Source organism: Lycium barbarum, chromosome 8 (genome assembly GCF_019175385.1).
Source record: "Lycium barbarum isolate Lr01 chromosome 8, ASM1917538v2, whole genome shotgun sequence".
Taxonomy (NCBI): domain Eukaryota; kingdom Viridiplantae; phylum Streptophyta; class Magnoliopsida; order Solanales; family Solanaceae; genus Lycium; species Lycium barbarum.
Window position 1 is genome coordinate 720,174 of NC_083344.1, and position 13,973 is coordinate 734,146.

General features: G+C 30.5%; 1 protein-coding gene and 1 non-coding gene across 2 annotated transcripts; one reads left to right on the forward strand and one right to left on the reverse strand.

Moving 5' to 3' along the window:
• The first annotated feature begins 2,183 nt into the window (after positions 1-2,183).
• On the forward strand, positions 2,184-2,254 carry TRNAG-CCC (transfer RNA glycine (anticodon CCC)). The gene has a single exon. It is a non-coding gene; the product is annotated as a tRNA-Gly (tRNA).
• Positions 2,255-3,977: 1,723 nt separating this feature from the next.
• LOC132605593 (glutathione S-transferase) lies at positions 3,978-6,455 on the reverse strand. Its single transcript, XM_060318731.1, has 3 exons — positions 6,207-6,455; positions 5,385-5,433; positions 3,978-4,758 (listed from the first exon to the last, which is right to left on the reverse strand). Exons 1-3 carry the CDS (start codon positions 6,351-6,353, stop codon positions 4,313-4,315), a joined length of 642 nt encoding a protein of 213 aa, XP_060174714.1. The 5' UTR covers positions 6,354-6,455; the 3' UTR covers positions 3,978-4,312.
• Positions 6,456-13,973: the final 7,518 nt, after the last annotated feature.

Genomic DNA, 13,973 nt, shown 5'->3' on the forward strand with positions numbered 1-13,973 from the left:
AACACGAAATAAAGGTGAGGAGTTTGTTTTATTCTTATCTGATGGAATCCACCTCAATTTGTTGGTTGGATGGTTAAAGATCGTAGAGATATAGAATTCTCTGGAATAAGATGCTAGAAAAGGACAGGAACTGTATCTTTGACGTGCGTGTCAACATACTACATAGTAAATATTCGCGGAGCAAGAATTTTAATTTTATGAGTTTTGAATTTTAATATGACGATTATAAGTGAAAATAGGTAGATTCGAAATTTAATAATTATAGATATATAATGGATTTTTTTAACATAAATATGTTGTTAGAACAAAAATAAATTCACAATTTAAAATTTCTGGGTTCACAATAATCTTAAATTAAAAAAAAATAAAAAATTCTATATATGTGTCCAAGGGAAATCGAAGCCCTATCCAGAAAGTCAATTAAGCTAAAATAGGTTACATTATTGTCGCTGGTTCCGATAGATATTTCTTATATATTTAGCAGATTTCTCAATATAAATATAGAGCCTACATAAAAGTTACTGAGTTTCGGAAACCCGCATCCAGTACGCTAGCAAAAGATTTTAAATTTGGCTGAACCAATATCGAGACTTCTAGCTCCACCGTTGTATATACTCTATTACCTATTTCATTCATTTCGTTTTATACGAAGGTTGTTGACTGAGCACTAAATAAAACACCTCAACTAAAAAGTGTTTCGTTTTTCTATTTGAACAAAACACATGATAATTGACGTGTAATACATAGATGGTGATAGTTGTTGATGTAGGAAAAGGGAAACAGGTGATAGTTGTGGTGTGAAATTCACGAGAAATTGATAATTCAAGTGTGTTTTTTACCATTATCTCAAAATGAAATAATTTATCATTCGTTGAAAAAGTGTCCAGTTCCTACCCTTGCCATTTAGAAAGTAGTTCCAATTTGTACTTACGAATTAAGGACAACAACTATAGTGCAAATTTAGATAGCGGAGCTAGAAACTCGAAGGTCTACTTTTAGTGATTCTTCTCTCTGAAAAATCAAATATTGCTCAAGGAAGTTCTTGGGCCACCATAGAAACATAGATAGGGTCGACGACGGAACGAAGAACAAAACTTTACTACAGTTGTTTTGTAGAAAAATTCAGCTTTTTCTTCTTATTGTGGAAAGGAGGGAAGGCAAAGGTCCATAGGAGGACCACCATCAATATTAGCTGACTGGTGACGAGGATCATATAGTTTAAGAGATACAGATTCGGCCGAATTTGATACTTTTATTCAAACAGTGAATTTGTGTTAAAAAATTTATTAAACATATATAAATATTATCTTTAAAATCTAATTATTATTATTATTATTATTATTATTATTATTATTATTATTATTATTATCACTTGTAGTCATCCTTCTAAAATCCAAAAAGAACAAAATTAAAATCCTCGCTTCGCCTCTGTTAAAGGTTCAAAGTCGGTTAATGAAAATGGAACCAATCAATGATACGAACGAAGTGCCAAAACAGAGGAAGTGTATATAACAAGATGGACAAAATAGTTCTCTGGAGGTGTGTAGAAGTTCTGATCTGAGGATGGAGACGCCGTGACCCTACAAAATTCCTAATGGTGTGAAACAGGGACACACCAATAACATCTAAAACCAAATGCTGCATTGATTAAGCAGCAATTTGTACCAAATATCACATTTAAATAAAGATTATATTAGTAAAATGTAAAGTTTATTGTTGTAAACTTTAACTAAATATTTCATAGTCAGTCCATTCAAAAACCCCTTAAACACAATTTACCTTAATTTTATGAACTACGTATAGTATCTCTCAATTACTTACCCTATATATTAGTCTGGTGAAAGACCTTCACTACCTTGAGACAGTAACTGCTAAAATTGAAACTTCAGACCTTTGAGTATGAAGTTACCTCTAACAACTAGCTGAGTCTAACTTTCATCCGAAAATTCGAATGAGCCTTGAAACAACGTTAAAGTTGTCTCCGTGTGACCTATAAGTCACAGATTCGAGTCGTGAAAGCAACAACTAATATTTTCATTAACATTTCATCAACATTCAAACACAGAGATGTTAGAATCAATAGAAACAATATTTAGGTAACTCACAATTGAGGCTTAAAATCTCTCTTGATCTTGGCTTAGTAGTTAAAACTTATAATTAAATTTGCAGGCCTACACCAAGCAGCGCATCTGGTGTAGTGGTATCATAGTACCCTCCCACGGTACTGACCAGGGTTCGATTCCCTGGATGCGCATCATGTTGGTATAATTTTTTGGAAACTTGTGGCTAAAACAAGTTAAATTATTTTTAAATATAAAAATCTATCATTTTTTTTGGGATGGACTAAAAATAAAAGCGTATCATATGGATTTTCTCATATTAGTTATGTGGTTTACTAAACATAGTATTACTTATGCAGAATTTAATAGATGAATAACTTAGCTCCTAACCAGCTACCAAACGACCCTTAATTGTATTCCTCTTTCGTAGTTGGATTAGTTTCGTCCTCGCAACTCCACTCATTGTAGTAAAACATTCATTTCTGCACTTGTTGATAGTTACAACAAATGGTTAATTTTTATCGCCATATATCGATTTTTCTTTTCATGTTGCTCTTTGCTTTACACTTATAAAAATTTAAGCGTCGTCAGTTTTAATTATGTTTAATTAAGAGCAGACAAATCAGGAATAATAAAACTTTTAACAATCCTAGTGCTACTGCTTATAGCACTTTCAGAACGATGAGGTGCAATAGTCGCTATGTAAGACTTCAAAAAAAAAATGAAAAATAAAAAAAATAAAAAATCATACGAAACTAAGTTGCAAAGTAATTGCCAACTCCTTTATTCAACTCCAATATGGGAGAGTAATTAATTAGTAATCGTAAGATATCAAAAAAACGAAACTGTAAAGAGAAAAAGGTGAAGTCGACCTAAAAAAAGGTTCATGTCATTTTATTGAGTGGTGCAATATTTGATAGGGGCCACCAATGCCCACCATAATGAATTGATTCTTTGTATGAGGATTCTTTATTGTCACAATAATTGAATGAACATGACAGAATGCTAATCCTAACTTGCTCAATAAGGTGGAGACAACAACCTTAAGTTTCTAAATTTTGTACATGAGTTAGGTAATAGACTCCAACAACAAAAAGCTATGCCAAATTTTAGTCTTTTTCTTTATCTTTGAAGAATAAGTACCAAAATTATGCTTCTAGAACTAAAATAGGAATTAACGAACCATGAGGGTACGATTACAAATGCATGTAACTTTCTAAAACAATTGCAAGTGGCGTTGTGCTATCTACTATTCAATTTAATTAATCTTTTGTTTTTAACCACTTTTTGAGATTTGGGAAACATTTGTTTACATTGAAAAAATGAGTATTCAAATTTAAAATTTTAAAAAATTACGTGAAACTGATTTTTCATAAGAAACTTATAGGTGAACTTAAAGTTTGACAAAGTAGCTTGATTGATAATTGAAATGTCTAGAATCGCATCTTTTAGTCGGCCAACAACTCCATGGAACTCAACTTTAGTAATGGTGGTGGTCAACTGAAAAATATTGGCCTTAGCCATTCACTAATGCCAAATTTGCTGCATCTCGGTGTAATTTAACATATTTTATTTTATAGTGAGAACAATGATACTACCATGGCCTTATAGTTGAATAGGGTGAATTTACCTATATCAGAATCAGATAAAGAACTGATAGAAGAAGATTTGAGTCCTAATGCAAACATAGGACAAGGTGATTGTTATTATCTTATTTTCTTACTATTATTTTTTTTTCTTTTTTTTTCCTTTTTATCTCTCATTGAGCTAAAGGTCTATAAAAAACTGCTTCTCTATCTTCTCAAGAAAAAAGTCAAATCTATGTACATACTACCCTCATCACACCGGGGTGCAAACAATTAGTTAGGTGAGTAAAGCTCCAAGTGAACACTGAATGAACCTGCTGGAAGAGATTCATTACCGCAATTTAGAAGAGTATAATTGATAGGATTCGCTCACAAGAGGAATTCAATAAAAAAGAGAACATTTGCGGGACAACAATACACTCAAATCACAGATCTGAGGACATCTTAGGAAAAAAAAAAAAAAGGGAAAACACCATAAAGCAAATATTACAAAGAGTGTTACTATGGCCCAATTTTATTAACCTATTGATACCTACATTGCTTGAATACTTCAAAACTGTCGATATGTATTTTTGTAGAATCAAATACGGATGCGACAGTATATTTGAGAAGTCCAAGCAACATAGACTAAAGCATAGTAGGCCATATTTATGTGACACTATAATTTTACTCTTTGTTCAACTCAAGTGCCTTAGCCCAAGCTGGCCTAGCCAAAATATCAGCACACCAAGCACTAACATGAGGCCTAGCATCAAACAAACTCTTCACTTTAGTCTTCATCAAGTAGTTCACAACAGGGGCATGGTGCAAATCTGCTAGTGTAAAAGTATCAGCACCCAAATATTTTGAATCCTTAAGTCTTGCTTCATACACATCAAGAACTTTGCCAAGTTTTTCTTCATTCTCTGCCACAGCTGCATCATCAGTTACCATGCCCAACATTGGCTTAATAACAATCTCAAAGCTTAGTTTTGAAGCAAGAGGGTCAAATTTTTGGGATTCTACTTCCATCCATACTGACAGGATTGCCATTTTCTTGGGGTCATTGACTAATAGTTGGTTCCCCTTGTCTGCATATGTGTGAGCTATGTATTGGGTGATGGCTCTTGACTCTGCATTTGGCAATAATTCATATATCAAACACCATAAATCAAGAAAGAAGATACAAGAGAGCGCTTTCTCATTTAATGGGCCGTACCGGACTGTACGTCGATGCAAATTCAAGTTAATCGGTTCAGTCAGAGACAGAGGTAATATGAAATTAATAGATTCAAGTGAAATCACTATTATGTGATGATTTTCATTGATTTGGGGAAAGTTTTTGTGGTACTTGTATATTTAAAAAAAAAAGAAAAGTGAATTCGGTATTTTTGATACGAACATGCACTACTAGAAACAAAAAAAAATTTCACAAACATTCAGTGAAAAATTTATGCTATAAAACATAATTTTCGTACCTCATTCCCACCGAACTAGTCTCAATGAAAAAACGCATAATTGAAAACAGGTTCTCATTGAATAGCTGGAAACTTCCTAATTTTTCGGTGTGAAAGCACTACTATTTAGGTTTTCCTACCGACATTTAGCGGAAAATAGCCACGGAACATTTTTCAATGGCGAATTAATAGGAACATAGAATTTTTTTAGTAGTGATAGATATATATGAGAAAAAATACTAAAGCCTTCGAAACTCCGGATGATGGGGTTCTGATGTGTGGTAAATGAAAAGGTAACTTACCGAAAAGCTTGAGATCTCCATCTTCAAAAGCTGGAACTTGACCAAAAGGCTGCATAAACCAAAGAAAATCATAAGTAGATACTCTTTTTTTTGGTTTATCAAGATTGAACCAAAATTAATGAAGAATTGATTAATCCAAATTCAGGCCAAGAGGTATTACTTTGGGGTAAAATACGAATTGATTTCTCAGATGACCACTCAACTAACCGTTATTATCAAAAAAAAGTCCAAGTTCTTCTTGATTTTAATTTCCTTCAACGAGAAAAATGACTTTCTGAGAGATCGTATGAGAAATCAACTTGATAAAATACCCACCAAGATTATTTTACACTCAAAACCTTTGGTTTAAAGATAAAGATTACTTATCACCCACCCCAACTTAAAAATTTAAGAACTAATACTCTCTCAATCACAATTTATATGACACGCTTATCTTTTGACTTGTTTTAATCCACAAGATTCAAAAGTCATTCTATCTATTAATCTATGTGACCAGTCAAACTATCACATAAAATGAGACGGACTGAGTATAAGTTATAAATTGAATCTACTCGAAACCCACTAATTATCTAAAGATGGGAATAAAAATAAGATCGAATATTTGAGGGAAACGAAAGTCAAAAGATCCCTTCTTGTATGTGATAAATCGAATCTATTCGAACCCCACTAATAATCAGTACATTTTAAGATCGACTTTACTTACAACAACACATCCAGTGTGCAAACCTTAAACCTGTCTTTGTGAGAGATTATTTTCGATACTCTCTCAACCCAATAACGCATACCAAGAATAGGTTAAGAAAAAAGATGGGATTTACTTACGTTTAGGGAAATGAAAGGTTCCTTTTTGTGATCACCAGTTTGCATATTAACAGGAACAAGCTCAAATTCAAGATCCTTCTCTTTAAGTGCAGCTAAGACTCTCAACACAGCTGGTGACATAGCAGGGCCATGAACCTTGATCGCCATTATTACTACTACTACTTTCTAGACAGAAAATTATTTTGTTGAAAAAGGGAATAGTGTGAATAACTATAGTTGTGTGAGAAGACTTTGAATGATGAGGATAAGGCATGTGTGTTGTTGTGTATATATAGACCTAATAATAACTAGGTTATCTCCTTTCTTCTAGAATGACCTTATTGGAATTGGAAATGGAAAGTAGTGGTCGTTGGGAGTTGTATTATAATTGTCCGACATGCGTGGGGATATAGTTGAAAGTGAAAATGAAGACTTTTTCGGTAGATATCGAATAATCAGGCTAATTTTTAGGTATTATTATTATTAGTTATTCTGAATTTACAAGTTGGACTGATAAGTGATAAGGATTATTTCTATTGTTCTATTAAGACTTTTTTATTTTTTTTCATGGTTTAAATTCGAGATCTATGATTAAAGTTAAAGATCTCATTTAGTGGCAGAGCCACATGTATTCAAGGGATGTCAACTGATATCTTTTTATAAAAAAAATTACACTTGTAAATATATAATTTTTTTTATGTATATATAATATGTGTTGAATCCTTTTAATTTCGTAATATATTTATTTTTTTATATTTTAATTCTCTTTAATAAAAATTTAATTTTATCACTGATCGCATTTATTCCACTATACTTCTTGTCTCGATCTGTTTCAATACCGAAAAATAAAAAAGAAAAAGAAAAGTTGTCAACTTGCAAAGACTTTTCCAACTTTTCCAAGTCTTTCACACGTAGCATTAAATTAAGGACACTTGGTGAGGCCGACGTACATTTTTTTTTTTCTTAAAGGGAGAAGCCGACGTACAAAAGTAGATAATTTTGCGTTCATATTAATATTAAATAATAATTATTAGGAGTAAGTGGTTAGTAGGCAAGAAACTTCTAGGATATTACGAGGAATATTATATTACGAAAGGGCATATATCACGCAAAGATGTCATGCACTACGTCCAAATATATAATCTCGTAAAAATATGCTAAACTAATCTCAATCTGAAGTTTTCACTGCAATTTATGCTAAGACTAGCGGACTATGCCCGCACGGGTCCAATATATTTATTTACTTTAATTAATTAATTTTTAAGGTTTATATTTTGTAAATAATTTTTAATAACATTTTAATTGTTATTATATATAGCAACATATATAAAATGCATTTTACTTATCATTACTTAGTTCTAATTACAAAATGAAGTTTAAAAATTAAAAACATATGATGGAATTATGACAATAAAAGTTGTTTATCGATGTGAAAAAAAAATTAGTAAGAATATGAGGGAAAATTAATATTTTGATTCTAGATTTTTTCTTTTAAATTCTTTAATATCTTGTATGCATACCGACAGGTTGATATCCATCGCAATTAATTAATTGTTCAGATCTAAACATAAGAACCATTGTTGTATATATTGGATTTTTTAAAAGCAAAACTAATAGAATAATTTTATTAAATTAATTAAAAAATATGTTAATAAGGGGTAAATTAGTTACATTATAAAATTTTATATTAAAAATTATAGATAAAAAGAATTGTTACAAAGAAATCAAAATTAGAAAAATATATGTTATATCGCAAATCACCAAATTTTAATTCTAAAATGAAAATGTAAAGTAATAAAGAAACAATAATCAGAGAATGTAAAGGAGAGTAAAATAAGTAAAGTATTGACAAAAAAGGAAAACGAGGATAAAAGTCACTCCTTCCCTTCACTTTTACTTGTCCACGTTAACATATCAGGAGAAATAATTTTTTCTTCGTCTTACTTTACCCTTCACATTAATTACTCATTTTCAAATCATTTTCTTAGTGCTATTGAGACTATACACCAATAAATATGAATATTATGATAAAATATATACTTCATTTATTAATTCTTAAAGAATGTGAAAAATAAAAATTGGACAAGTAAAAATGCACGGAAGGAATAAATATATGTAGGAGAATTAAAATTGAAGTGCATACGTATATACATGAGAAGAGAATAAATACTTAGTACTATGACATATGCCAAAGTAGGATAAAAATAGTTGGTTAAAGTGTACAATTTATAGAACTTTTGGTACAAATTTGCATTGCTATTGTTCGTCCTCTCTTCACATTTAAGAATTTTTTTTTCTTATTATTAATTTTTCCCTTTACATTAATTACTCATTTTCATTATATATAAGTGTCCAAGTGCACGGAGGAAATAAATATGTGTCGAAAAATTTAAACTGAAGTGCATACATGTATACATGAGAAGAGAATAAATATTAATACTATGACATATGTTCACGTGAAATAAAAAAATAATTAATTAAAATGTATAATTTATATAGCTAAAGCGGACTAGTCAAATTGGAAGTGGGCATAAATAATTGTCCGCAAATTAATGCGGGAGGCATGCTTGGAAAAGCTTGTGACAATAAAAGAGCACGTGGATGACTTGAATTGTACAACTCAAATAACTATTTGTACAATTAGGGGATGCTGCGTTCGTTCCTTTTAGAGACTTATATATAATAGAAATTTAGCAAATTAAAATTAAAGAGGTTTGGCTGAGCTTCTTTTTATTTAAAAAATTAATTTAATATAATTTTAAAATCAATAAAATGAACAATCTGGTGTTATAGACTTGTAGTAGCGAGTGTAATCAGATTCACTGCTTTTTGCAGGACCATATGTGTGTATGATAATACAAATTATAAACGTAAGAGTTTAAGTTATGTTTATTGACATTTTATATTATCATGTTAAGTTGATCTTTGATAGAAGAACTTTTTTTATGTTAAATTTGATATATAAACTTAGAAATACATAATTTGCTATGATAAATTTATTTACATTAATATTATCAAAAAATTGCACCCTCAACATATATAATTTGAATCCATATGTAATATACACTACATCTCTAAATTTACAGAATTTAAATTCTGTATCCGCTTGGAAAACAATGGAACGAAGCACAATTTTTTCATCAGTAAGTGGTCGTTTGGTAGTTAGTCAAAATTATCCCGGGATTATAATCTCGAGACTAATTTATCCCACTTCGTGGAATAAGGTGGGGTATCTCACCCTTAGGATAAGGCTTCATTTTGTACCGTGTTTGGTAGGAGACATAAATTTATCCTAAAATAAATTTATACCTCCTATCAAATACGATATAAAAAATTAGTTTTGGAATATCTCAGTCTATACCATGCACCAAACGACCACTAAAAGTAAGAACGGTGGTTGGGACATGCGGCAAACGGATAAATTAAAGTTTGGTTGGCCAACTAAAAGAAGGGGAAATAGCATAAAATAATATAGCCGAAAGGACGAAGGTTTATCCTTATTTTATTTTTTGTAAAATAACGTTATTGTTCAATCTGAATTTTCTTTTGGGTTTTCTTTAAGAATCCATTTTTTATTTGTTCGTCTTTAAGCAGAAGGGCAGCAGAAAAAGATTTTGGAGTTACCAATTCCTTCACTTTTTTAAAAACAAGTCTCGAATTTGAGTTTTTTTTTTTTTAATAAAAGAAGATGTTTTCGGGGGAGTCCTTTAGATTTTGTTAATTTTTTTAATTCTGATATAGGCAATTCAAGGATTATTTATACGTAGGGATTTAGTAGCTCAATTGATTGGTACAAGGTGAGAGTTCGAATCCCCACATCGTTTCCCCTCCCCCATTTTGAAAAAAAAGAAGAAGGATTATTTATACTATTTATGGGATCATTTGATTAGTGGGATAAGGATAAATTTCAAGATAAAATGCAAGATTATATTACTAATTAAACTAAAGAATTATTTTATTCCACTATTTATACTAAAATGATGAAATTATCTATCTCATCTAAAAGGTGGGATAACAATATATCAGTTAATGTGTGATAATATTATAAACAAATAGATGATTATAATATTATTTTTATATCAGTTAAGGTGTGATAATAATGTTGGAATCACTAATCGCGAGATAAAATAACTAATTGGCACACTAGCTCAAACTCTTTTCTCAAAGTGTTTTATAAAAGCTAAGGTTAAAAATTATAAATAAATGTACATCCAAGTCTACTTAGTGTAAAATCAAATAAGTACATATTTTGTAATATATCTCGTAAATCTTATTTTTAATCTAGTGAACCAAACATCGGTCAGCAAAAGCATATAACTTGCACCCAAATGATCCATTAATGGTCCGACTTAGCGTAAACCAAATTAGTTAAGATTTAATTGAATTTCGAATACTGAACGATTAAAACCCAAAGAAAAAAATAATAATATTGTGGTAATAATTCTGTAGATATTTTCTTATTTCTTCACCCTTTGCACGTTGCAATCCCATAATTGGAGGAAGTCATGTGCTCCACTTGGCCTCAAACTTTGACTCTGCATATTATGGGTGAGTTTGTATGATGGGAGAATATTTTTCCATTCAAAATGTTTTCTTGGAAAAGCGTTTCTTACTTATATTTTTAATGTTTGATAAGTAAATAAAAAAATATTATTTCAAAAGTATTTAATATATAAAATAGCAAAATATTATGTTGGTGGGATGGAGAGGGAAGTGGGTTCGGGGTGGTGGCAGGAGCGTCTCAACCATATCTAATACTAGGAGTTGCCCAAAATAAAAGTTATATTTGTGTGAAACCTATTTTTTCAACCTTTGGGATGCAAAATTGTTTAATTTTCTTATGATCCATTTTTATGGCAATAAACTTGAATTTGTTCTTTAAAATAACTCAGAGAAATGAAAAATTAAGAAATATATAATAATATTAATAGTAAAAGATGGGGCTCATCTTGGTAAAAAGGTAAAGTTGTCATTCGTTTTCTATGCCAACATTTTTTTTTTAAATACTCAAAATTAAAAATTAAAAAAAACTAACACATCATAAATACTTCATCTGTTTCAATTTATTTGATCCTATTACTATTTAGAGAGTCTTCAAGATGGTTCTTTGATCATATTTTCCTTACATGTTTTCTAAATTATTTGAATTAAAAATTGTAATGACTTGTAGTACTTTTTATGCAGTTTCTAAATATGTAAATTTTATTTTTACAAACTTAAAAAATTTATGTCAAAATTTAAGGTCAAAGTTATAAAGTTTGACCCTCATACTATGAAGAAGTTCACATAAATTGAAAACAGAGAGAGTATATGTTATATATTAATAAGTAAAGGTGGTACCTCATGATTTTGGGGCCTAAGGTGTCATTTTTTTTTGTGCGGAATGCCCTTCAAAGACACTGGTCTTTAATTTTTGCCCCTCAAACAGGTGGTCTTTAATTTTGCTAAAACCTCTTGGTTCCGGGTTCTTGTATCTTTAAGTCATCCTTAACTATGTGGTCTCGGATTCAAGTCCCCCTAGTATGGGATCGCCTTAGTTAGGGAGCGCTTTGACCCCTAACGTGGTACTTCTTGACACGAACTCGGATTTAGTCTGTACCAGGGATGAGAAACCAATTCTTTTTCTTTTAAAGAAAGTTACCGAACTAGTAATTTCTATACCAAAAATTCAGTCAATTTTGTCCGATTATTTGTTACAAAAAATAATTTAGTAACTTTAATGTCAAATTGCTATTCGTGAAATTGTCCCGATTTTCTCTGTGTCGCCAGTTAAGACCTAAAAGAGAAAAAAAAAATCTTACTAAACTAGCTGCAAAGTGATTGCGAATTCCTTCATTCCACTCTAAAGGGGGCGTAATTAATTAGTAGTACGATATCACATACAAAAACGAAAAAGAGGAAGCTGACTTAAAAAAAGGCTCATGTCATTTTATTGAGTGGTGCAATATTAATAGGGGCCACCATAATATATTGGTTTTTTGTTTTATTTTCATTGATTATTGGTTTTTTGTTTTAGTTTAATTGAATGAACATGACAGAATGTTTATCCTAACTTCCTCAATAAGGTTACACTACAAAGAAAATGGGTAATTTACGGCGGTTAAAATTTGATATTCGCAGAGATTTCCTCAAATAATTAGTTGAGCCTAAAACCCCTACAAATTATAACTTTCAACATTCACAAATTATCTTTTTTTTTTATAGTGTCGAGAGTCGGTGGGTGGGATGGTCCAGGAGTGGTGGTTGAAGGCATGGAGTGGGTGCCTGGGTGGAGAGAAGATAACAACTTAGAATGTCAATTATAGAACTTGTTTTTCCTACTTCTATTAGGAAAGTTATATTCCTTATTTTTAAGTAACTTATTTTCCTAAAAAATATATTTTCCAAAACACTTTAATCAGCCTAACCGAAAAAAATTGGAAAATATTATTCATTTTTCCTCCATACCAAACACACCCTAACTTCATGGAATTAAAATAGGGAAAAGGACACTGTGTGTCCACTTAGCCAAACTAATCCCACATTTAACCACTGTTTGGCCTTAATCTCACTAGATGTTCGGTTGGCTCAAATTAATGCAAAAAAAGGCCGTTCGGCCCAAAATAATGCCAAGGTTGGCCGGCCCAACAGCCTAGGCGCTTAAAAAGGCAAAAAAAAAAACTTTTTGTGGCGACTAAGTTGCCATAAAAACCTCGCCACTAAAGGGGTGCTTCAACATATATACATATGTTGAAATTATATATACACTTTATATACAAGAAATATACATAAATTATACGTTTATTATACATTTATTATACACATATTATACAATAATGATATGGTATTTATTTTTATCATATACAATAGTGATACATATTATATATACCACAATGATACAGTTTCTATAATACATTTTTTTATATGTATGGTACACTTTCTATACAAGACCGATACAATTTATATACACATGCTGGAATTATATATACACCTTCTATATAAAAATGATACAATTTTCTATTCTATACAGGGCAGTTGCACAGTGCTGACACACATTATATACACAAATGATAAATATTATATACAAAAATGATACATACCTTAGTGATCATATTTTATACAGTTTCTATACATTACAGATAGGTACTGATACCTATTTTATGCACAAATGACACATATTATATATAAAAATAGTCTCAAATATTTTTGTGTTTGAATTTTTATTTTAAAATTGTCTTATTTAAATTTTCGCTAATGGATGTGATTACTTTAATGAGTATAATTTGAGTTTAGAAGAACTTTGGCCACCGAATGAAATTAGTTTCACCCGACCGGCACATATGTCCTTCCCATTAAAATGTGAGTAACCCGTTTAACATTAAGAGTTTCGAGAAGGTTCTTTAACATTAGAGTTTCTTAACATTAGAGTTTCAAGAAGGTTCTGGTTCCTAACCACTAAATACTAATTAAGGTGTTTAAGTGAAGTTTAATATATGGTACTAATATATAAGTTTTAGGATATTGCAAAAAAAAAAAAAAAAACATATAAACAATAATTACTATGAGTCATTATTGAATATGTTTTTCATTTAGCTGTTGCCTTTGCGGTAAAGGTTTTTTTTTCTTTTTTTTCCGCTCCGTCCAAAAGATGAAGTATTGTTAAGGAGGATAAGCCAAATATACTATTAAAATATTTAAATAAACTTAATTTACACATAATGGTAATGTGCAAAACGTTTACATTGTAAGTATCTTTTAATTTGTTATAAGATGTTACTTATCATGGTAAAAGCTAACGTTCATAATCTT